Source organism: Erythranthe guttata, chromosome 2 (genome assembly GCF_056151865.1).
Source record: "Erythranthe guttata isolate IM_541 chromosome 2, IM_541, whole genome shotgun sequence".
In the NCBI taxonomy this organism is placed as follows: Eukaryota; Viridiplantae; Streptophyta; class Magnoliopsida; order Lamiales; family Phrymaceae; genus Erythranthe; species Erythranthe guttata.
The window spans coordinates 17,651,502-17,677,091 of NC_142534.1; the positions used below are offsets into that span (position 1 = coordinate 17,651,502).

The 25,590-nt window shown below is 35.4% G+C and overlaps 6 protein-coding genes across 8 annotated transcripts; 5 read left to right on the forward strand and 1 right to left on the reverse strand.

Annotated features, from left to right (window-relative positions):
- Positions 1–157: 157 nt before the first annotated feature.
- Positions 158–2,796, forward strand: DECOY (decoy). Its single transcript, XM_012988332.2, has 7 exons — positions 158–376; positions 456–646; positions 1,052–1,117; positions 1,429–1,503; positions 1,863–1,992; positions 2,089–2,214; positions 2,408–2,796. Exons 2-7 carry the CDS (start codon positions 465–467, stop codon positions 2,549–2,551), a joined length of 723 nt encoding a protein of 240 aa, XP_012843786.2. The 5' UTR covers positions 158–376; positions 456–464; the 3' UTR covers positions 2,552–2,796.
- Positions 2,797–3,498: 702 nt separating this feature from the next.
- LOC105964049 (desiccation-related protein PCC27-45) lies at positions 3,499–4,223 on the forward strand. Its single transcript, XM_012988545.2, has 2 exons — positions 3,499–3,745; positions 3,872–4,223. Exons 1-2 carry the CDS (start codon positions 3,543–3,545, stop codon positions 4,122–4,124), a joined length of 456 nt encoding a protein of 151 aa, XP_012843999.2. The 5' UTR covers positions 3,499–3,542; the 3' UTR covers positions 4,125–4,223.
- A 1,512-nt stretch (positions 4,224–5,735) lies between these two features.
- LOC105963853 (RING-H2 finger protein ATL67) lies at positions 5,736–6,641 on the forward strand. The gene has a single exon (XM_088814782.1). The coding sequence runs from the start codon at positions 5,928–5,930 to the stop codon at positions 6,522–6,524; it is 597 nt and encodes a 198-aa protein (XP_088670908.1). The 5' UTR covers positions 5,736–5,927; the 3' UTR covers positions 6,525–6,641.
- Positions 6,642–9,560: 2,919 nt separating this feature from the next.
- Positions 9,561–11,770, forward strand: LOC148772494 (S-adenosyl-L-methionine-dependent methyltransferases superfamily protein). The gene has a single exon (XM_088814781.1). The coding sequence runs from the start codon at positions 10,023–10,025 to the stop codon at positions 11,406–11,408; it is 1,386 nt and encodes a 461-aa protein (XP_088670907.1). The 5' UTR covers positions 9,561–10,022; the 3' UTR covers positions 11,409–11,770.
- A 1,751-nt stretch (positions 11,771–13,521) lies between these two features.
- Positions 13,522–16,658, forward strand: LOC105963854 (reticulon-like protein B1). The gene is made up of 5 exons (XM_012988334.2): positions 13,522–14,085; positions 15,081–15,261; positions 15,349–15,490; positions 16,101–16,170; positions 16,250–16,658. The coding sequence occupies exons 1-5, from the start codon at positions 13,866–13,868 to the stop codon at positions 16,414–16,416; spliced, it is 780 nt and encodes a 259-aa protein (XP_012843788.2). The 5' UTR covers positions 13,522–13,865; the 3' UTR covers positions 16,417–16,658.
- Positions 16,659–16,935: 277 nt separating this feature from the next.
- LOC105963855 (golgin candidate 4) lies at positions 16,936–25,403 on the reverse strand. 3 transcript variants are annotated; one of them, XM_012988335.2, is made up of 15 exons: positions 24,906–25,403; positions 24,224–24,322; positions 23,246–23,341; positions 23,005–23,139; positions 22,681–22,819; positions 22,539–22,603; positions 22,206–22,373; positions 21,930–22,043; positions 21,606–21,734; positions 21,158–21,454; positions 21,006–21,071; positions 20,646–20,848; positions 20,320–20,374; positions 19,995–20,183; positions 16,936–17,506 (listed from the first exon to the last, which is right to left on the reverse strand). In XM_012988335.2, the coding sequence occupies exons 1-15, from the start codon at positions 25,140–25,142 to the stop codon at positions 17,198–17,200; spliced, it is 2,301 nt and encodes a 766-aa protein (XP_012843789.2). In that variant the 5' UTR covers positions 25,143–25,403; the 3' UTR covers positions 16,936–17,197. The 3 variants fall into 3 exon arrangements, with proteins under 3 accessions (XP_012843789.2, XP_088670909.1, XP_088670910.1); XM_088814783.1 differs by having other exon boundaries at positions 20,688–20,848; positions 24,906–25,399; XM_088814784.1 differs by lacking the exon at positions 21,930–22,043 and having other exon boundaries at positions 24,906–25,399.
- Positions 25,404–25,590: the final 187 nt, after the last annotated feature.

Sequence of the window (25,590 nt, forward strand, 5' to 3'; positions counted from 1 at the left end):
AATATTTATTTTTCCAATTTATTTACTTTAGTAAAAAAATAATATTTTTAGTTATTACACTGGTTAATGAGTTATTTAATTTAACAAAACAATACTAAAAATATGTAAAAGAAGAATATAAAATTAGAAATGGGTAAAATAGTCTTTTATAAAAAACACCTTCGCCTGCTTATCACAATTCACCACCACTCTCCTTTAGAGGCAGTGCTCCACACGGACTCGTTGTAATTAGGTTTACACTACGGTGAGAATTTCAATCTCCAGTCAGTCATTCTCGCCGGTTTGGAATAACTCCATTTTCAGTCTTCAGTAATCACTTGCTCTCCTTCTTCTTCGGTCTCGCACCGATTAGGGTTTTTTAGATCCGGCGTTTCAGGTACGTCACCTCAATACCTGTGATTCACTGCTCACTTCTCCGATTCCTAGTTCTCATTGACCTGGTTTTTCTGTTGCAGACTGCGATTATGCAGAGAACGGCGGCGTATTCGAGGTTAGGGCGGTCCTTGCTGAACGGAAAACGAGGTTTTTCCACATCAACGTCGAAGAACGCCGGCGATGAGAAGATTTTAGCCTCCGTTCTCTTTGAGCGGCTCCCGGTTGTAGTTCCGAAGATCGATCCTGTTGTTTACGCTTTCCAAGAGTTCTCGTAAGCAAATTTTCTCCGTTTCATTTTTCCTTCAATTTATTGTTTGGAGTCGTTCACTCTGCGTTTCTATTTTAATGTCATTTTGTGTTTCGTTTGTTGTCTCTGCTAAATTGTAATTGAGTTTCTATGAGGAATGTTTATGAACTTAGGTTACTTCAACTCATAAAGAATAAATGAAATTTGGTAATTGTTTGGTTTGTTGGAGCCGGAAACATTGAGTTTGGAGCCGTCATTGTTAGATCAAGTAATTGGTTAAACATATCTACTGAGATAATGAGTGGTAGGATAGGATGAACATAAGATTTTGATATCATCTGCGGATGTGTTTATTAGTGGTAATTGACGCCGCCGTTGGAATTGTTGAATTAATTGATTGATGGTTTCTGAGGTGTGGTATTGTTTTAGGTTCCGATGGGGACAACAGTACCGGCGGGAATACCCAGAGTCTTTATTGAAGAAAGCTGATGCCAGGTACTTCTAGTTTCATTTGTTTTGTTTTCATATTTCTATGCGATTCTTCAATAATTCTGTAAGTTTGGATTCCGTCTTCATCAATATATGCATGGTAGAAATTATAAGGCTCTCCCTGTTTGCGTTATTGTTAACGATCAACCTTTCTTTTCAATAATTTTTCTTTGGTTGATTTAATAACATCTTTAAATCTCACGTGTGTTGTCATATTATATATTAACCTGATAAATGCACTTATGGTTAGATGTACTTTTGTTGCCCGTGTAATAAACCGGAATGCCGTCTCATTTGTGTTAACTATGTCTATTCAGGGGGAAAGGAGATTATCAAATTGACTACACACCAGCTCCACGGGTAACAGAAGCAGATAAAACTAACGATAAAAGGTATTGCTGCAGTATTACTTGACTTTCAAGATCCCATGTTGGCTTGTTAGAAAGTGATTGCTTTATAAACCTCGCTGCTTACCATTGAAATGAGTAGGGCCTTTTTTGGTTTTTGAGGACATGGTCAATTTCTTTTTCTTTGTTTTGTTCTTACATCGGACCTTCTTTTGCTAATATGGCAAATCTCTTGATATTTGTCAACTCCCTTCATGCATTCTAGGCAGGTCATTTTGACTCGTAGTAGTAGGTCATTTTAGCATGTGTTTTCAGTCATAGGACAGCGAAATGGGCACATAGTTTGGGATAATCTGCATTTGTACACGAGTATACTAACAAGTACCGACGTGTTATTCTTGTAGGTCATTGCAGAGAGCACTTGACAAGAGACTCTATCTTCTCATTTATGGCACTGCACACGGTTCTAATGATGAGAAACCTGTCTGGCACTTCCCCGAGAAGGTTTATGAGTCTGAACCAACATTGCGCAAGGTAATCACACTTCCAACCTTTCTTCTTTGGCTTGTAGGCCACCCCCACCCCCTGAAATTTCTCAACTAGACCATTGGGTGAAAGACATATTTGCAGTGTGCAGAGTCGGCCTTGCAATCAGTGATTGGAGATCTTTCCCATACTTATTTTGTTGGTAACGCTCCAATGGGCCATATCATTCTACAGCCTTCAGAGGATAACCAGGTCAATACATCTCTTAAGGTAAACTTCACCCCGTTTCTTTGTGTTCGTAATTTTTCATAGTTCAGTAATGAGGTTTATAGTCCTACACATTTATATATACAAAAAAATGGCGAAGTAGGTTTCATCGACAATCGTTAAAACTCTTAACACTATCCCCAATTCTCGTGTTCAATGTCTTATTATTATTATTATTATTATTTCTTTTTGTCAGCGATTCTTCTTCAAGTCTCAAGTTATTGCCACCAACAAGTTTGATATTGGTAGGTGCGAAGATTATGTTTGGGTGACGAAGGATGAATTGTTGGAATATTTTCCCGAGCAAGCTGAATACCTAAACAAGATGATTATCAACTGATATTCTTTGCTCTTCACTTTTTGGAGTTCTTTTACCAATGTTGGACCATGTCTTCAGATTGAAACTGACTAGGTTTTAATGGCCTGGAATGCAGATTGTTAAAACTGACTAGGTTTCATTAGTCCTCGAGAGTTGTTGCCAGGTTCAAGATTTTGTAGTTTGATGATTGAATGTAATAATTATCATGGCGTAGAAAAATGGGAGAAACCCTGTTCTCTCCATTTCTCTGGGCGGTTTCGCGTTTACACTTGTTTTACGGAGACCCTTGAGCAAACGGAAATGATGTATATGGTCAGGTAAGCTACTCAATTTATAGTGGCTCGATCAAAGTTTTTTCGAGATCGACTCGATTACTTATCAAAAGTTCAAAACGGAACAAACACACATTTGACAAAAAGTAGGTAAGATGAAACCTGATTCTCCAAAAGCCCAACCCAACTATCCCATATCATTTAATATTATAAATTGGTAAATTACACTTACACCCCTGAGGTATGCTAAAATAAATTTAATATCCTTGTAGTATCGGTAGTTACAATAAGTCATGAAACACTGTTAAAAATCCTAATGGAATAATATATTGGATAAATTATTTTGTTACGATTCTAATGGACTATTAGTTTCAGGCAATAGTGATTTTCGTCTATGGTAGCAATAACAAAATATAGTGCATATCGGCTCCCAAGACATGAAATATTGGTTCCGATAATTATTTCAGGAGTGTGGTGTAATTACAAATATCACAAGACCCTAAAATTGTTTTTAACATACCTCAGGGGTTTAAGTGTAATTTACACTTATAAATTTGAGATAAAATTGGAGGTATGTATGTATATAGTCGGCGTTGATTAACACGCATGTACGCCCTCTGCCCCGCACGTGGACACTGATATACAAACACTCGTCAACTCCAACCGCGTTTTCCAACCTATATAAATACTTGAAAATCATTTCTTAATTCTCATCACTCTAAATAAAATAAAATACAAAAATGGATTTCATGGACAAGGCGAAGGACTTCGTGACGGATACGGTGGCCAACATAAAGAAGCCTGAGGCCTCCATAACGGACGTCGATCTCAAAGACGTCGGCCGTGACGGAATATCCTATCTGGCAGTACTCTCCGTCTTCAATCCCTACGGCGTTTCAATCCCCGTCGGCGAGATCAAATACACCCTCAAAAGCGCCAACAGGTTCTCAATTCAATTTTCCGGCGAGATCTGTCATCTCATCATCTGCGTGTGTGTGTGTGTTTGTTTATAACGGAGCTGATTTTATTGTTATTTTTTATTTTTTAATGTTTGGGGGAATTATATTAGGGTAATCGGATCGGGTACGATTCCGGATCCGGGTTCGTTGAAGGGGAACGAGAAGACGGTGCTGGAAGTGGGGATCAAGGTAGCGCACAGTGTGTTGATGAGTTTGATGAAGGATATCGGTGCAGATTGGGACATTGATTATTGCCTGGAAATAGGTATCGTCGTTGATCTTCCTGTTGTCGGAAATTTCACCATTCCCCTTTCTCACAATGGTGAGATGAAGCTCCCTAATCTCAAAGAAATGCTTTGCTGAAACCATTGTTGTAAACCTAGCTTTGTGTTGATGAACTGCTTGGTACGTACAGTAATATGTGTTTTTGTACTTCTCTATAACTTCACATGTAATAAAATGGCTGTGTTTTGGATAATTAATTGCTTATATGTACATATATATTTGAAGATTTTTGGTGCATGCTTAAATTTAGCCTAGATTTTTAAAGAATATTCTTGAATCAGATTTATATATGTGACATCTAGTGTACACTACCTAAATTTATATAAATAATTGAGCAACTCCAAGCTAAGGTGGTGTTTGCAAATGATTATTTAAAAGCAGAAGTTAGTGATTGTGATTTAAATTAGTTTTAAGTGCTTATTTCTAAAAGTTGGGGGTGTTTGCAAATATTTCGGAAAATGAACTAAAATTGAAAAAGCAGGGTTAGGGGTGCTTTTAAAAAAATAGCTTAAAGCAGATTATTTTAAGAGAAGCAAAAGCAAAAGTTGATTTTGCAAACACCTAAAAATAGATTATGAGAAAAAAAAACCGCATAATCACTTTCAAAAAGCATTTGCAAACACCACCTAAATATCAAAATTGGATTATCAACTCATTTGATATTTAAGATAATATTTTGAAATACATTTAAAACTCATCTACTATGGTTATTAAATTTTATTATCCGTTGAAAGTTTTTTGATAATTTTATATGTAATTGCCACATGTCAATTTGTAAATGGTTGGTTAGGTGATTATTTTTTGATAACACAATCTACGGGCTCGTTTGGAGAACAAAATTTTTAAATTTTAGGAACTCGTTTAATAATTCCATTGGAGAACAATTTTTTTAAATTTTAGGAATCAAATAAAAGATTTGATAACTCATTTAATAACTTCATTTAATAACTCCATTGGAGTTGCTCGAGTTGCTCTTAAGTAAGTATAACATCTACGTATCAAATCAAATCATAAGTGGCCAATTTTATCGACTATGCCTCAATTCCTGGCGCTAATTTTGGATTTTGAGCTGTAACGGTATAAATCAGACTAATAATTATATTTTAGTATCTAATAGAAATCAAATCACAACATAAAATTTGTAGAAGTTCAAATTGTGGTATAATACCAATTAAAAAACATTTGAAGGAGTTGGTCTAGATTAATAAATAAGATATGCTATTGTTTGGCAATTTATGTAGAGGTTGTTTTTTAAATTAAAAATAATGCAACTCATGGATATATTTTTTGCTCTTTCTTTATGTAATGATATCATTGTCTAAATCAAGTTTTATTTGACCCGTAACGCTCCTACCATTTATGCCTAAACATTATTTGAATTTCGAAAAAGTTTATCAAATTCAAATTTGAAAAGGTCTCTCCATTATTTGAAGAAATAAATTTGTGTATTCAATTCCATGTTCGAGTTGTTATGTTCTCGGTTTATCGATCGAGCTCTTTCGAAACTCGACGAAGTCTCTCAAACTCTCACGTTTACTAAATATCGACTGAAAATTTGTCACGAGTTCGTCCCATTTGATTTACCAATAAAACAATTTAAAACAAATAATTAGAATATTTCATAATTAGATAAATATAATTTAAAAAGAAATAAAACTCAAATTAATTTTCATATTTTCAAAGTAACCATCATAATTCATATCCATCTTCCCCAAGTTGGCCAACCATTAAATGAGTTTGCTCTGAGTATTAAATGCTGCAGCTAAGCAAACCCACCCACTTTTCTTCCCCTCAAATTCTCTCTCCTCTCTCCTCTCTCATTTTCCCCTTCATTCAAATGGCCATTTCCACCACCACCGCCTCCCTCCTCCTCTTCTCCCAATGTCCACCGCCCCACCACCGCCGCCGTTAGCCTCCGCCAAATCCTCATCGTTCTCGCAGAACCTCAATTCGATCGGCCTCGGCTACGCCATCGCGATCGCCCTAGGGTTCCTCGTCCTCTTCTCCACGATCCTCCTCGCCTCCTACATCTGCTGCCGCTCCGTCGCCTCCCGCCGCCGCCGCCGCGACAATCGGGACCGAAACCCTAACCACTCGAACGAAAACAGCATCTACCTTCCCCGGATAATTTTCGTCGCCGAGGACGACGATAACGATTCACAAAACGCCGTCGTCGGGCTCGACGATGCGGCCATCAATTCGTACCCGAAGTTCGTCTTCGGTAAGAGGAACGGAATCTCTGGCGGCGGCGGCGACGCCGTCTGCTCGATATGCCTGTGCGAGTACAGGGAATCGGAGATGCTGAGGATGCTTCCCGATTGTCGGCACTACTTTCACGTGATGTGCGTCGACGCGTGGCTGAAGCTCAACGCGTCGTGCCCGGTTTGCCGGAACTCGCCGCTCCCTACGCCGCTGTCGACGCCGCTGCAGGAGGTGGTGCCGCTCTCGCAGTACACAGATGGGCGGAGAAGACAGTGAGTAAGTAAAGGGGTTGATTTGGCCATTAGGGAGTTGTTTAGGGGTCGGAGTGCAATTCTCAGTAAAGGTAAGGGTGTAATTGTAAATTAATTTTAGGTTATTATTATTAGGGATTATTAGTGAGAACCCCCCACTACATTAGGATATATTATGATGGATCCACTCCCTTTTTCAATAATAGTGAAACCCCCCTTAATTGTTTAATTAAATTAATATTTATATAATTATTAGGTGTTATACCTATAGTGTCCCTAATTAACACATAAAACCCTAGCCACATCTTTTTTATCCAACAGCCGTTGTATCGTCAAATATTATCTCCATCTCTTCTTCTCTTTTTCTCTACCTAGAAATCTGCAGCGTCGGAGTCGGGGGCAAGGAGATGAAGAAGGCGGCACCACATCTCGACAACGATGAGGGAACCCCACAACCGCACCGCCGCCGCCACTCCTCCATTACACCTCCGCCTGACTTCCACTCCTCCAATTCAGTTATGCACCACCGCCGTCATCTCATATCATCCATGCCCGCGATTTTTAGGGTTTCGTTTGGTTGAAGATTGGATTAACAGGTTGTGGCAATCTATATTTTGTTTTTTATTCGTTCTAGGATTTCTCTCCATTGTCGAGTTGCAGGGATGATGTGAGGAGGGCCATTCTAATTGACTTTGCGGCAATGATTTGTCTTCCTCTAATGCTTGGATCTTGTTAATTGAGAAGCAATTTTCTGAATTTTTTATTTGACGATTTTTTATGATGGGTATGTTACACAACAATATAGTTGTTTTCGTTATTCTTCTATTTTGTTTATAGTTGTTTTTCGAGAGTTTTTAGTTGTTTTCGACATTTTTAGTAGATTTTTGATTTTTTTGGTAGTTGATTTTAATTTTTTTTTATAGTTTTTTCCAATAATATGATCTACTGGAATAAAAAAAATCGAAAAAAATTGAATTAAAAAAATGAAAAAGAAATTGTACTTTATTTATTTTTAGTTGTTTTCGACGTTTTTTAGTTGATTTCTATTTTTTATAGTTGTTTCCAATAATATGTAGTAATTTGTCGATTTGGTAAATCGACTGGAAAAAAAAAACGAAAAATGAATTAGAAAAATTGAATAAATAATAGTTGATTTTGCAAATAATGTAGTTGTTTATGGAAATATTATATTTGATTAGGGAAATAAACGAACAAAAAAAGTAATTTTTTCAGTAATTTATAGTTGATTATGGAAATAGTTGATTTCGAAAATAGTTGATTTCAGAAATAGTCGATTTTTAAAAAAATATAATTATTTTCAGAAATTTTTATAATCGATTTCAAATAAAAAACCGAAAAAAAGTTCAAAATTAAAATCAAAAATAAAATCGAAAATAAAATTCAAATAAATATTTTTAAATAAATAAACGAATATTATAATTAAAAAAATTAAACAGGCATTAAAGTAGTTGAGAGTGAATAATAAGAAATGAAGGGTAAATTTGACAATAAAAAAATTTGGATCTATCACTAATAAAAGAAAAGGGGCTGGACCTACCTTTATTAAAAAAATGATAGAGGGGGTTCTCACTAATAGTCCCTAATTATTATTATTGTTTATTAAAATTTTGATGTGATTGCCAAGCTTCAGGAAATTAGCTTATAAGTTATATTGTTTATGCATTTTTCAAATATTTAAAATTCATGAATGTTGATTGCTTAGAATTGATTGTGATATGGTTTTCAAAAGTTCATATGATTTGATGTTTGAACTGTGTATGTGATTCTCATCAAAAAAAAGAACTGTGTATGTGATGAAAATCATTGTTGATTTGGATTCAAGTCTACCAACTTTTTACTTTGACCAACTTTGTTGTCTATACATTAGCTTAATTTTAGGATAAATTACAAAAAACACCCCACCTGTATGTAATTACCAAAATCCCTCGATCTTTGTTTCTGTTTTACGCCAATCCTCTTATGGTGTAATTTTACACCTAATCTTTTTTATGCCACTTGATATTTCTCTAGAAATGTCAATTTTACCTCTTCAAACGTGACATTTTCTTATGCTACTTTTGAAAGATAAAAATACTCTCAAATGGATAATCGTGCACTAAAATGTTTTAGTGTTATTTAAGAATAAGTGAAGATATCTGTGCTGGAAGGTAATTTTTTGCTTTAAAAAGTAATATAAAGAAATGCCATGTTTGTAGAGGTAGAAATCAACATTTTTTCGGAAAATATTACTAGGAATAAAAAAAATTCCGTAAAAAATCACACAGTAAGTTGGTCGGTGTAGGATGGAAACAACGTTGGAGCCTTGGAGGGATTTTTGTTAATTACGGATAGGTGAGGGTATTTTAGTCTAAGTTTAGGGGGGGGGGGGGGGGGGTGTTTGTAATTATACCCTTAATATTAAAATAGGCGTCACTGACATTTTGCAGATTGTACTGAAGTTTACTAGTGTATATCCTCCTAATATAAAAAAAATAAAAAATACATACACTTATAAATATGCATGCATACATACATGCATGTGTGTAATATACCCAATTGAAGGCTTCATGTTCATGTATATAGTTTAAATTCCACCAACCTAGTGTGCTTATTAATAAATTTCTCATTTAAATATATCTTGTTGGTTGTTGACAAGAGTGGCAAGTTGATCAACCGGATCGAATTTGTACTTGATTGTGGTTCCAAAATTAGATCGAATTCGGATCCAATTGAATACGAACTGAATCGACGTGATCGGACTGGATCCGAACATGACGGAAAAAAACCCATTTCCATTATCCAACAATATGTTTTTTTTGGTCTTTTTTTATGAGTGTAAATGAATCGAGTCGAGTTGAACGCATGTTTGTACGATTTTTTATCAAGTTTCAAAGTTGTATTTAAGCTTGTTTTGGTACAGCAATATGTTTGAGCTCCAACGAGTTCCAATTGATCTAAACACGAATCGAGCTACACTAGCTAGCTTGATTAATAATAATAATAAAAGAAAGTATATTTTATCATTTTTTTTTTCTAATCAACCGGGTCGAGCTTCATAATACGTTATCGATTGATATGTTCAAGCTTGGTTAATTCTCTATGTTAACCGAGCCTGAATCGAGTTAAGTAGTTTTGTTTGATTTTCGGCCCTAATCACGAAAAAGTGGATCGATATCTTCAATTTGAAGTCACTTCATACAAAAGCAACTTAATTATTTTGACCATATTCGCATCTTGTATTCTAACTAGCAACAACATGTGATCTTCACTTAGGGATTACAACTTCACATTTGTTTCCACAACCATTAACCAAATTTCCCAATTAAATAAATAAAATAAATAAACCTAGTAAGCTTGCTTACTAAATCACCTAATCTTCCTAAACATATGAATCTTCGCTTTTGTTGACCTGCAGTTTCTTTGTTAATCTTTCAGTTTCAAATCTCCCCTGCTCTTTTTTTTGTGTTTTTTTTTTGCTTTTTGTTTCGGGTTTCGGATTTCGGATTTCGGGTCTATTTCAGAGATGGCAAAGGTGAATATCTTGAAAAAGTTAGGATCACTGGTTATGTTTGCTAGTACTGTGGCTATTCTTGTTTGCACTGCAGCCACCTTGTCCAAATCCTATTCTTTCCGACCCTTCCTACTTTCCGACACCTCATCGTGCAACTACGAAACCCTCTCGCCGAATCATCGTCATCGTACAAACCAAACACAGATCAAGAACACTGTCCAAATAATCATCCACAAGATCCAACGACACCTTGATCACATGAAGGAAAATTCCCGGGACGAAGAATCCGAACACGCTTCTTTCCTCGCCGATATTTTAGGCCTCATCGGATCAGTCAACATCTCTCTCTCAGTCAACTCAGAACAAAACCTCCAAGGAACTCCCTCGAACCTTCTACAACCTTCCGAGTACTTCCTAACCGAAGAAATCCGAAAGTACATCAAAACCAAACCCAACCGCCTCCAAAAACCGAATTTCATGGGCACAAACGGAACCTCCACAAGCATCGGACAAGCGTGCTTCTCCATGAGGAAGCTTCTGGAAGATTACATGGACTACGACGTGGGCGACATATGCGAAGATGATTGGAAGTTGGCACAACAATTAATGGTCAACGGGTGCGACCCTCTCCCTAGAAGGAGATGCTTCGCGCGGGCCCCACAATTCTACACCAAACCCCTCCCGGTAAACGAGTCCATGTGGGGCCCACTAAACGACAAAAACGTCCGTTGGAGCCAATACCGATGCAAGAACTTCACTTGCCTAGTCAGCAATGCCACCACTTCCAAAAAGGGCTTCTCCAAATGCACCGATTGCTTCGATCTCGCGGGCCACGAATACCCGAGATGGGTCGAACCCGTTTACCAAGATCCGAATTCGAACACCACTTCGGACTTTACGATAACCGAAGTTCTTGATTTGAAGCCAGGCGAGATTAGAATTGGATTGGACTTCAGTGTGGGGACGGGCACATTTGCCGCTAGAATGAAGGAGAAAAACGTGACTATAGTCTCGGTCGCGATAAATCTCGGCGCGCCTTTTAGTGAAGTGATCGCGCTTCGCGGGTTAATCCCGATTTATTTGACGATCAATCAGAGGCTTCCGTTTTTCGATAACACGTTGGATTTGATCCACACGACAAGGTTTCTCGACGGGTGGATCGACTTCGTGACGTTGGATTTCGTTTTGTACGATTGGGACAGGGTTTTGAGGCCGGGTGGGATATTGTGGGTGGACAGTTTCTTTTGTCTGAAAGAGGATTTGAGTGATTATTTGGACGTGTTTAAGATGTTGAGGTATAGGAAACATATGTGGGTTGTTGTACCTAAGTCGGACAAGAGTGACGATAGAGAGGTGTTCTTTTCTGCCGTGTTAGAGAAGCCTGCAAGGCCATTTTAATGATAAGGAAATTATTCATGAGTTTTGATTTGTATTGTGTTCTTTTTCTAATGTGTCTTTGTAGATTTTTCATATTTTTGTACTAGGATTTTGTTATGTGTACTTAGTTAATAATCATGCCTTGATGTGATGTGATTAGCATATGTTAGGTTACATACTCATATGGTAGTTAGATGTTTCACCTGATTATTTACATTGAGTAGATTTCATCCGTAGATCTATACATAAGTACACACATGTATTTATATGTACGTGTAACGTGTGTTTAATGATGGTTACTTAATCGAATTTACGATTGAAATCCAGCAAATGTAACCAACCAGATGTAACATCTATCTTTCCAAAATCAAGATTGATTCGACTACTAGAAAGTGTCTTGATAATGGATACTTTTGAGTAGCAAAGTGAAGATCCCTTGCCTTTTCCCAACCATATGCTATTATGCTCACAACTCATAAAGAAAAGTGAAAAAGTATGTGGGAGTATGGAAAAAGATATGGTTAGTTGAATGATTAGTTTAACGAAGAAATCGATCTATTTATGCTTAATACCCTTGGAATTGTTTACCCCTATTTAGGTTGTATTTGCAAATGTTTTTTGAAAGTGATTATACGGTTTTTTTGCTCATAATCTGTTTTTAGGTGTTTGCAAAATCAACTTTTGCTTTTGCTTCTCTTAAAATAATCTGCTTTAAGCTATTTAAAAGCACCCCTAACCCTGTTTTTTTAATTTTAGTTCATTTTCCGAAATATTTGCAAACACCCCCAACTTTTAGAAATAAGCACTTAAAACTAACTTAAATCACAATCACTAACTTCTGCTTTTCAATAATCATTTGCAAACACCACCTTAGTATAATATCTTGCAAATTATATGAGAGACGTAAAAATCATACTAGACTAACTATGTGTGTTGTGTGACAAGCTCGATCTAGAGACCGTTGGCAAACGGATTCGAACTTGGGTCAATTGACACAGACTCACATAAGCTATTGTATATATTTCCGGTGATTACAGTTAAAATATTATCAAAAGAATCCACAAAATTTTGGGTATTTTTTTAATTTATTTTCGTAATCCAACCACTTTAGGCTAATCAAGTATAATACAAGTTCATTTGTTCCGATCGCTCGATAAATAATTTTCGGGTAGTTTGAATGTGAGCATAAATTTTATGAGTAAACTGCAAAATGTACCCCTGTGTAATTTCTAAATAGCAAAAAACCCCCTGTGATAAATAAACTAGCAAAAACCCCCCTGTGAAATTTAGTCAAAGGCAAAAACCCCCCTAGTTGACTTGTGTGTGGCTCACTCGCGGGTTGCGCGACTGGGAGTTGGTTTTTGGACATGAAATGACGAAATTGACCCTTAAAATGTATTTATATGTATATATATTCTCTTTTTAATTTGGTTGTTTAAAAATTAAAATATTGTTAAAAAATAGTAAATAATTAAATTGAAAAATTATTAAAAATTTGTTAACCAAATTAAGTATGTATTTTTTTAAATACATAATAATGAAATTTAAGTTTTCTTTTGATGTAGGGATAATTTAAAATATATACCAAAATTATGTGATAATAAAAATAAAAATAAATTAAAGACCCCATTGTACCTTTATAATTAAGATATAACAAAAATAAAATAATTAAAATATTTAAAAAATATAAGAATTTATTAATTGCAAAATTCCGGGGGTATTTAGGTCTTTTTATATGAATTCAACCCTCAAATGAGTAATGGGCCGAGTGTGCTATTTAAATAATTTCATAGGGGGGGTTTTGCTAGTTTATTTATCATATGGGGGTTTTCGCTATTTAGAGATTACACAGGGGTACTTTTTGCAGTTTACTCTAAATTTTATAGATGATGCTCCACACGTGGTGGAACGAATATTTTTATTTTTTGAATTAATAAATAATTAAATTTGAAGATCACTTTGTGATGCAGCCCAAATTAGAGTAATTGTGGCCCAAAAGGTTTGTGGGCCCCACAAATATTCAATAAATATCCAATCCCAAAGCCCAGGAAAGCGACCGCCGTAAACCCCACCGTCACCGTTAGTTACGTTATTTAACTGACACGTGTACCGCAGTCGACAAAAGCGCTCTCCTAAAGCCGACACGGAGTCCTCAACCCTCCGTCAGTTTCTGCCGTCTCCGTCCAGTCGTAGCGGTTTCCATTTGACAAATTTAAATACACAAAAAAAATGAAATTCAAAATCCGCCGAGCCAAACTCCGAACCTGAGGTTTGGATATTTGATTCCTCTTCGCACATAAAACCCACACTCGCCCCTCACACTTCACCCCACGCATTACTGCCTGTAGACTTACTCTCTCTCTCTTCTCTCTCTCTCTCTCTCTTTCCTTAACCGAGAAGCTTTCGTGTTTTTCAATTCGTTGTTAATTTTTTTTCTGCGCTTCAATTTCGAATTTGAATCGGCTGTGGGGATAAGCGATGGCGGAGCAAGAGGAGATTACGGATCCAGGACAGGAGTCGTTTGTTGATAGAATCACCGATAAGCTTCACGGCAGCAACGACGATTCGTCGTCGTCGTCGTCGTCTTCGGACTCGGACCCCGACGCTAAGAAGACGACGGCGGCGGCGCCGCCGTCCCCTGTCAAGGAGGAGATTAGCCGTGAAAAGCCCGTTCACAAGGTTTTTGGCGGAGGCAAACGTAAGTATCACTTGCGCTCATACTTTGTAATTATTAGAGTAATTTGTTTTATATATCTGGCAGTGCTTTCAATCTCAAATATGCACTGTTTGCGAGATGCACAAATTTGTTGCTATAAATTAGTTCAATCAGAAATGAAGAACGCCGGATTACTAGAGTTTAATGTAATTTTGAGTTAATTATTTTAGTTTCTTCAGATGTGATGTATAGTTTTAGGGTTTGGAATTTCAGATTTTAGAAGTTATTGCGTAAGAGGCATAAACAATTTAGATTTGTGAAGTGCGAGACTGGATATTTTGTTGTGACTAACGTTTGATAGTAATTTTTGGACCTTCACTTTGACTTACTTGACTTGGAGTTTGGAATCTCAGATTTAAGAAGTTATCGCTCAGAAGGCATAAACAATTCAAATTTGTGAAGTGCGAGATTCGATAATTTTTTGTGATTTATATGTGATAGTAATTTTTGGACCTTCACTTTGACTGACTTGACTTGGGAGTATTTTTTCTGTATCTGGTAGTCCTTTTAATTTGAATATGTCGTGTTGGCGAGCTGTGTACTGCCGATTTTTTTACTGCAAAATAGTGGAAACAGAAATGGGGAACGAAGAATTATTTAATACAATTTTATGTAATTTGAGTTGAACTTTGCAGATGAAGTTGTTTTTTAAATGGCATAAACATTCCAGATTTGTGTTGTACGGTAATCGACAATTTATGGTGATTAATATTTTATAGTAATATTTGGAGCCTCAGTTTGGCTCACTGGATTTGGATTAATTTTTCTACATCTGCTAGTGTTTCCAATTTTAATATGTCCTTTTGGAGAGCTGTGTACTGCTATTTTTATTGCAAAATAGTGAAACAGAAATTAGAACACATAATCCTAAAAGAATTTGAATGTAATTAGTCATTTGGTTAGGCATAAACAATTTAGATTTGTATTTATATATTTTATCAAGAAATTTGAGAATTTATGGTGATAAATATTTACAGCTGCTGATATATTCTTATGGAGGGACAAGAAAATATCTGGTGGAGTGCTTGGTGGAGTAACTGCCGTCTGGGTTCTTTTTGAACTGCTTGAGTATCATTTGCTTACTCTCGTTTGCCACATTGTGATCTTCACCCTTTCGATGTTGTTCTTGTGGTCCAATGTAACAATCTTTATCAACAAGTAAGTTAATATTATTTTTTTCTTGTTAACCCGTTTCTGGAAGATTGCCATCGAGTTACATGAACCTCATCTCTTGTCTGATTGCAGGAGACCTCCACCAATTCCAGTAGTTAACCTTTCTGAAGAGCCATTTGTGGGCGTTGCGGTGGCCCTTCGTAATGAGATCAATCGTACTTGTGCTGTGTTGAGGGAAATTGCTTCTGGCAGGGATCTTAAGAAGTTCCTGGTGGTAAGATTTATCAGGCGTTGAAACTCTATTCTTTGCATATCTTCAACTTTTGAAATGATCTCGTTTTACTGTCTCATGTTTTACCTACCCTTTTAAAGTTTGTGAATAGCATACCTTGGAGTATTGGCTAACCCCCATTAAGTTTGGTATTTATAAACTAAAATATTGAGCAATTACTTAGCTTGTGATTCATATTGGTCTGTGAAATAGATCATTTGTTATTCACTATAGATGAGTAGCATTAGTGGAATATTAAATGATCTGGTTTTATAGTCTTAAGAAATAAGTAGATCATGTGTTATTCACTATGGGCTAGTGATATTAGTGAATTTGAATCTCCGTTTGTCACCTTATTGATTTAAATTAAATGTAGCGGAACATGTCATGCTAAAGCCTTATCTAGCCTTGGACGTCTCTCCGCGATAGCTGCATATTGTTCCTTCCTAGTTTTTTGCCTGTGATATTCATGTTTAGTACGAATTTCTATTGCCTAATTTCTTGTACTTTCCTGTTTAGATATTCCTAGATTTCATTGATGCATCTGACTGGTTGCTGTTTGTTACTTAGATGTTTAATATTCGACATTGTAAGTTCCTATGTCATTTATCAGGTTGTCGCTGTCCTTTGGTTTTTCTCGATTGTGGGAAGCTGCTGCAACTTCTTGACATTGTTTTACCTAGGTAATAACAAATTAAATTCTTGGCCTATGTACTCCGGAACAATTAAGTATTATTTACGAGTATTTTGTTCTATTATCAGTGTTTGTTTTGCTGCTCACGGTACCTGTCTTGTATGAGAAGTACAACGAGAAGATAGATGCATTTACTGAGAAAGCAACGGTTGAGATCAAGAAGCAGTATGCAGTGTTTGATGCAAAATTCCTGTGCAAGATCCCAAAGGGGCCATTTGACAAGAAGCGGGCTTAGATATATATGCCAAGCAAGCAACTTGGTGGCAACTGGCTTTGTTTTCCGTATGTTCGTTCGATGCTTTCTTACTTCCTATGTGTAGTTTCTCGATAAAAGATTATGGTTTTGGTTTTATTGTAGATCATATATGTGTTTTATACCTTGTCAACTCCATGATTTTGCTTTTTAGATAGTGATGTAAATGGACTGTGGGTTTGCAAATCTTTCTGTTTAACTTGTTGCGGTTTATTCTGCGGTTATCTTGCTAGCTTTGTTATTTGCGTGACTCTAATGTTTAGGCAAAAAATATGCTTGCATGCCAATACTTAGGCTGTAACGATACCTGGAAAGTTGGTCCAGATGAAAAATTGCGAGTATTGGCCCCATAAAATGCAATTCGTTGCAGCTTTTGCATTATGAAAATTAGCTTGATGGTGATTTTATGCATAAAAACTACCTGTGGAAACAAAGTACAATGCCATGCAAACATAGGAGGAAAAGAGAGAGCAGGGGTCATTGGAAAAAAACCCAAAACCCGTATAAAACTTGGAATGTCCACATATACATTTCAAGCATATGTAATACTTTAACAACCTATCATCGATCATCTAACTTCAAATAGTTTGAACTAAAACGCTGGGGTTGATTGGGGAAGTTGCTATATAGATCCCACTGTTTGCTATATTCTTAATTCCTTTAAAATCAACAAATGGGAAAAAGAATTGAAAGAACACAAGGCATGCCGGAAAATTATGTACCAATAATTTTTTTGTATTTACAGTCAAAGTTGGACAAACGATCAATATCTTGGAAGCAGCCGTGAGATTTGGGAATTGCTTTCTGAAGATGTGAGAGGAACAGTTGAAAATTCGGATTCAGAATGTTCGCGTTGAAAGAAGTTGCCACGAGAGTATGAGGGTGCTTGGTTCTGGTTGGAGTAGGGGCTTGGTCTTGAGCTATCTGACGGAGCAGCTGAGGTGGGCCCTCTATAATCCGATGAAGGGGGACTCGGCACTGAAGCGCTTTCAGGGTTGGGAGCATCTGCCGACTCCCTCTTTTCTCTTTCGGTCTCCTTGAGAAGAAAGTCCACCCATAGATCTGTAAACGACTGCAAAACAAAAATCATCCAACAATAGTTTAGGGAACCATCAATTAGTCACATGAAAAAGATCTGAAATGCGTCTACAATTTTTCTGTGATTTCAGCAACGTGTGCGATTTTTTGTGATTTCGCTTACATGTTAAAAAATTAGTGAAACAATTTTTCGATGAACTATTTCTTGACTACTTATGAATAAAAATCTTCTATGTTATATATTTGAGTATTAAAAATATTAAGAAAATATTTGCAAATTTCGGTGATATTTACCGAAAAACGTGTGCTATGGCATAGGATTTTTTGTGATTTTGCTTAAATGTTCAAAATTAGTGAAACAATTTTTAGATGAACTATTTCTTGAAAACTTATGAATCAAAATCTTCTGTGCTATATATTTGAGTGTTACAAAATATTTGAAAATTTCAGCAATATTTACCAAAAAACGTGTGCTATGGCATAGGATTTTTGTGATTTTCCTTAAATTTTCAAAATTGGTGAATCAAATTTTAGATGAACTATTTCTTGAAAACTTATGAATAAAAATCTTTTGTGCTATATATTTGAGAGTTAAAAAATATTAAAAGAATATTTGAAAATTTAGCGATATTTACCAAAAAACGTGTGCTATATAGCATAGGATTTTTTGTGATTTTGCTTAAATGTTCAGAATTAGTGAAACAATACTTAGATGAACTATTTCTTGAAAACTTATGAATAAAAATCTTATGTGCTATATATTTGAGAATTCAAAAATATAATTAAAAATATTTGAAAATTTCAGCAATATTTACTAAAAAAACGTGTGCTATTATAGGATTTTTTGTGATTTTGCTTAAATTTTCAGAATTAGTGAAACAATACTTAGATGAACTATTTCTTGAAAACTGACGAATAAAAATCTTATGTGCTATATATTTGAGTGTTGAAAAATATTAAAAAAATATTTGAAAATTTCAGCGATATTTACCAAAAAAACGTGTGCTCTATAGCATAGGATTTTTTGTGATTTTGCTTAAATTTTCAAAATTAGCGAAACAATTTTTAGATGAACTATTTCTTGAAAACTTATGAATAAAAATCTTCTGTGTCATATATTTGAGTGTTGAAAAATATTAAAAAATTATTTGAAATTTTGAGTCTTAAAAAATATTTAAAAAGTATTTGAAAATTTAGCGATATTTACCAAAAAACGTGTGCTATATAGCATAGGATTTTTTTTTGTGATTTTGCTTAAATGTTCAAAATTAGTGAAACAATTTTTAGATGAACTATTTCTTGAAAACTTATGAATAAAAATCTCCTGTGCTGCTATATATTTGAGTGTTAAAAAATATTAAAAAAATATTTGAAAATTTAGCGATATTTACCAAAAAACGTGTGCTATATAGCATAGGATTTTTTTGTGATTTTGCTTAAATGTTCAAAATTAGGAAACAATTTTTAGATGAACTATTTCTTGAAAACTTATGAATAAAAATCTCCTGTGCTATATATATTTGAGTGCTAAAAAAATATTTGAAAATTGCAGCAATATTTACCAAAAAAACGTGTGCCTATATAGCATAGGATTTTTTGTGATTTTGCTTAAATGTTCAAAATTAGTGAAACAATTTTTAGATGAACTATTTCTTGAAAACTTATGAATACAAATCTTCTGTGCTATATATTTGAGAGTTCAAAAATATTTGAAAATTTCAGCGATATTTACCAAAAAAATGTGTGCTAGCTATGCATACGATTTTCCGTGATTTTGCTTAGATGTTAAAAAATTAGTGAAAAAATTTTAGATGAACTATTTTTGACTGCTTGTGGATAAAAATCTTCAATGCTATATATTTGAGTGTTAAAAAATATTTAAAAAAATATTTGAAATTTCAGCAATATTTACCAAAAAAACGTGTGCAATGTTAAAAAAATAATGAAACACTTTTTAGATGAACTATTTCTTGAAGACTACTTGTGAATAAAAAACTTCTATGCTATATATTTGGGTATTAAAAAATTATTTGAAAATCAGCGATTTTAAGCAAAAAAACATGTGTGTTATATAGCATACAGTTTTTTGTAATTTTGCTTAAATATTCAAAACTTAGTGAAACAATTTTTAGATGAACTATTTCTTGACTACTTATGAATAAAAATCTTCTAGATTATATATTTGATTGTTAAAAGTAGTAATTTTTTTGTGCGGAACATTTCAGCTATTTTTAGCAAAAAAGTGTGCTAGTATATGATTTTCTATTATTTTGTGTTAAAAAATTAGTGAAACAATTTTTAAATGAATTATCTACTAACTACTTATGAATAACATCTTAATCTCGGTTTGGGTGATTGTGTATTCGACCTACCCGAGTCCAATTATAAAATTGGGTTGTCATAAGATTGCCTAATCTTAATTGTGGCGACTCATATTTGCTAAACCTTATGTTGGGAACCAAACAAGGCCTAAGTAAATAAAAGAAAATTACTGAAATATGCATCAATAGGAGAGAGAATACCTGGTCATCAGATGCCATAGTCGTCGTATGAGCTTCAGCTGAACCGCTGCCCAAGAAACCCCCAACTAGTCGACCTGGAAAACCCAAAACACCTCTAACTACACCTTTTCCGCCTCCTTGCTGAGCAATGCCTATTCTTTGTTTGTCTTCGTCGGTAAATCCCAGCATGCGAGCCATTAGATCGAGAACCTGAAATATTTAATTACTCGTTATGTAAGGTTGTAAATAGGGACAAATATTGTAGACAGTCATAAGTTATAATATTCCCTTTTAATCAATAAAGCTCAGGCTTCTATGAAGGTGAGATTCTATGGAGCGCATGTACCTCTTTGCTGTGGTTTCTCTGGAAATATGTCGCCAGTAATTTGATCACAATACGCCTGCAAATGAACAATTCATCATATTCACACACACACACACACACACACACACACACACACACACACACACACACACACACACACACACACACACACACACACACACACACACACATATATATATATATATATATATATATATATAGACAAATAAATAAATATTGCCTACAATACTAGAGTGAATGGTCTAGGGTCCCTCCCCTACTTTTCTATTTGTTGAATTATTCGGGGGAAAAAGAGAAGGAAAAAGAAAGGTTGGCAGTAGTCTAACCTGTCAACAAGAAAGTCAGAGTCCACTGACATACGATTTAACCTTGTCATGCTTTGCTCAAGAGCTCGTCGCAGTTTTTCATTGTCTTCCTCGAGCTTCTTAACTCTATTTTTTCCATCAACAAGCATTCTTTCAGCTTGTGATAGCTTTGCTAGAATTTCATCCTTTTCCTTCTTTGTTGATTCTGCTTGTTCATGTGCTTCCTGGATACATATACAGCAGAGCATAACGAATTTTAGAGAAATGAGGATGCAAACTGTAAATCCTAAAGAACTGTCTCCTAATCGCCATGGACCATTCAACAGTTTGGTGATAATCGAAGTTAAACCCTACCAAGATGGTCAAGCTAAGACATTATACCTTCAACTGCTTAGTAAGTCTAGCCGATTCTTCTTTTGCGACCGACAACTCCTCACCAAGTCGTTCCTGAAATGAAATATTCAAATAAGCTAAACCAAATATACTTCCTCTTTCCCATCTCATATTTTTTCGACCATTACAAAAGATTTTACCTTAGCTTCAATTTCGGCATAATACTGGCCAAGCGCAGTTTGCAGATTTCGAATTTCCATGTTCTTGGCGTCTATTGTGCTCGCATAGCTACTCAATTTTCTATTGAGCTCATCTGTAATTTCTTTAGCCTTATTGAGTTCATTATTGTTGGACATTTTTATTTCTTCTTGACTTCCAACTGCCTGTTTAAGAGTTTTCTCTAAGCGTGATATTTGAACTCGTTGGTGTTCATTGATTTCTCGTAATTCCTCAATGATCTTGCTGTCCTCGTCCATTTTCTCCGATTCTTCGGATTCCTGTGAATAAGGCAGGTAGGACATTCTGATTTAGCAGACTAGATTTTGGAAATGAAGATATGTTGACACCATAATAACCAAAAATAAATAAAAAATCACCGTTGGAGTCTGATGATATCATAAAGAAGAAAGTGAAGGCACATGTAGAGACCTTTTGCAACAAATGCTGCTTGAGACGATTCAATTGCTGCAATGCTTTATCCCTTTCTTGGCATGCTTCCTTCAAATCTTTCTCCAGCTTAAGCAAAGCCTGATGCGTTTCCTCCTTTTCTGGCAGTGCCTGCAGAGACTCTACCTTTTAGATTAAAAGTGCATAAATATAAGAGTCTAATAAGCAGACGACCAATGCAACAAACGAGGAAAATAGCTTCAATTTTTTTTTCTGTGAATGCAAAAGAAAACGATGAAAAGAACACGCAATGGGCTAAAGGAATAAAGCAGATCTTCGTCAAACATTGAATAACTCAGAACCTACCTCATTCATGGTACTTGAATGCTTAATTGAAGGATCTACATCACCAGGTATGTCTTTGCGAACTGGATAAGAATGAATTGCTTTTAAGGCAGCCTCAAATTCATCTTTTTCTTTCTACCATGAAAAAATGGTAAGGTGTCTGTATGAATGTATAATGAATGTGTACATATACACAGATAAAAAAATAAATAAAGATCCGAGCAAAGGAGTGCTGGAGTAACACAGACATGAACATGCTCCTTTCAAAATCTAGACAAACTATGGTAAGACACTGACCTTGATATTTCTATTTTCATCCTCCAAGTTGGCAATTACTCTTTGCAATTTATCCACACTGTCATCTGCTTCTTGTATATCTCTATTCTGCAACTCCAGCTGTAATCTTCCTATTTCTGATATCTTCTGATTTAGCTGGTCACGTATTTGGTGCATCTCTCTCAAAATCTGGAAATCAGAAAATTCAAAATAGTGAAAGTGAATCCATTTAGTATGATGTATGCCACAAAAGGCATAGATAAAGCCAAAACAGTTCCAGACGGTATTTTTCAAATCGAGGCAAATATGCTATGTTGTCATCGAACACGAACAAAAACAACCAAAAGGATTCACCTTATTGTTGTCATCTTTTAATGAGCTCAAATCCTGTTGAAGCGATCCATTCAACTTCTGTTCCTCTAAAAATAGAATAAATATCAACCTTATTACCCAGAGGAGCATAGCACTGAATCATCTTCAAAGAATAGATGTATACCTTGGAATCTCATCTGCATGCTTGTTAATTTGCTGCGTTCTTTATCAAGTTCAACCATCACCTGTTTCATTTGAGCTTCATGAGTTTCTCGCAACAACGCGAGGGACCTATTTTTGTCCTCCATTGGATCTGAGAGTTCCTATAAGACATTAAAAAAACTGTCATCAAGTTCAGTCATTGTGGAAGACAAAATGAAGAGCTACTACGGAGTTTATAATGTGATAGATGTTGAGACAAGAGAAGAATAATTTCACATAAAAAATCAATATGCATACATAAATTGAGAATACAACTCCTTAAACTGGTAAAGAACAGTTTCCTTACCTTTGCATTGGTTGAAGTGACTCCGTTGCTTAATCCATCATGCTTGGGTGAAATACCATTGGTTAGTGGGCTTCCAGCACTACGAATTTTTGTTGCAGCTTTACTGTAGCGGTTAGGGGAAATATCGCCGCTCCCCTGATAAAACCACAAGTATCTTAGTAAAATGTACGAATCTCATCTGTCAACACCAGTCTCTCTATTTCTAAAAAAAACACCAATCTCTCTAATCATGAAGATCTACCTTAGGAACCGTTTTAGATGCACTAAGAGCAGCATTTGTAGTAAGAAGATTCTGTTTCAGTGATCCATTTTCCTCATTCAACCTCAAAATTTGATCCTGTGACAAAATCATAAAATAAAAAACTGCTTAAGGGGGCCAGTCAGTGACATACCATGAGTTGGTTTTCAAGTAAAAGAGACCAAATCATTTATTGTATCGCCACAATCACAGAAGGGACATCATGATATGAGTAGTAAGAAGAATCCAATTGACACCCCTTGCTCGTGAAGGGCAAAAAGATCGGTTCTCAACAAGAGGAACAACTATGTTAGGTAAGGCAATGGGCTTAAGAAACTTCTCCCAGGACACATAACTAGCAAATAAAATCATCCTTTTAGTGGAGAATATGATATTTGGTTACACACTATAACAGCACATCACCCTTAAACAACTTAACTCACTGCATTACTCAGCTAGACTTGAGAGAGACGGTTGAGAGTATTAGTCACATCTAAAGACTAAAAGTATATTGTTACATAAATGCAACAATAATATTGCAGTTCTTTCGTGCTGCTTCTGAACATCAACTTCTAAGAGTATCTGAACATAATTTCGCCTCAATCTTACCAAGACAATTTGTTGCATCTAGATTTTTTTCCTTGTTTCTTTCTTCTTTCCCTTTAAATAAATAAAGGAAAAAACTACACGTCAAGATTAACAGGATTCAGACGCTACATGGAAAGATGGTGGCATCTACTAACGAAAAAAAGTAAAAATAATAACAATGCAGCTTCATGTCGTAGCATAAGCAGTTATCCAGCATCTACAGCTTGGTACAACTAACTACTTTTGACCATGTATAACCAACAAACACTTGACAGCAATGATAACATGTCAAAACAGAATGCGACATCGAGAATCAACTTTTTTTATTGTTTTACTTGTTTAGGGAAACAAATAGATCGGGTGATGGAAATACGGATCAGGAAAATGATGTACCTCTTTTTCCTTCAATAAAGCTGCATAATTAACTGATAGTGCTTTTATTTCCGCCTCAGATTCCTGAAGTCTCTTAATCTCTGTTTCGTATTGTTCCATCTGCAAAACAAAAGAAATATTATGACGCACAGTTGTAAACTAAGTAAAACTAGAAGAGGTAGTAAACAATAATCTACCGTACATCATTTGATTCAAGATGTTCAACATTTTCCTTGCAATTTATTTATAACCATCCATCCGAAACACACTATTCAGAATAAACTAACACACTTTTTTTCCCCAAATAACCGACAGTTAATCAAGTTAGCCATCTTCAGACACAAATACATGAATGGTTTATCACAAGACACACTGTTAAGCCAGAATATTCATCTGCCTTTCCGGCAAATTCTCGAACATCGCACAAACCACCGCCAATAACCTAAATCCATAAATGCAACTTGCCAACCCCCATCAAAAAAAATCCTGTCAATTCGCACCTCAATAAAACCTAGTCAATTCGCAATTAAATCCTGTCGATTTCCGATTGACGAAGTTATCAATGAATTAAGATGTTAAAACATCATGCAAGTTCATCTCCTCTCAATTAAACACAAAAGCTATAACCAGACAGGGAAAACGAAAAATTAAAGAAATAAACAGTAAGATCAAATCAATAAAACAAAAATAAGTCATAATATACCTCATGATTAGAAGGGGAATCAAAGCCATTGACGACTGGCGAATGCGTCGGCGTATTCGTACGACTAAAACTTCGAGAAATTCTCCGCTCAGAAACTGAATTCCCGTTGTTCAATCGATCGCGCGGCGGAGGAGTATACATTGACAGCTCTTCATCGTCGTCGTCATCATCGTAGACATCGAGTGCGATTTTACTCAGACTCTCCTTCAAATTAGCTACCGAATTCCACATCGGCATAGCGATTTACGCGCCAAAAAATATATATTCTCTTCTAATTTCCTTTTCCTCGAAGAAAGAAATTGAAACGTGAATTGTTGTAGAGAGGAGGTATTGAAGAGAATGAAATTGAATAGTGAATTTCGTTTTGGGGGTTTAATGCTTTGGTAGATCTGAGAGAGAAGAGGGGAATAAAAACATGATTTTATTACCTGGAAATCACGAAATTTGTCGGATGATTTAATTTTATTGTGTAATAAATAAGTAGTTAGAGAAGTGGGCTACCAGTTGTATATAAGGCCTAGTAATTAATGGGCCGATGTCTACCTTATTTTTAGTCCATCTATCCATCTAGTTTCTCATATATCTTTATTCTATATTTTTTAAATATTTTAATTCCCTTATTAATGTTAGAATAAAACGCAATTAAGTTCAATTTCATAAGGCCAAAATTTTAAAGCGATTCGAA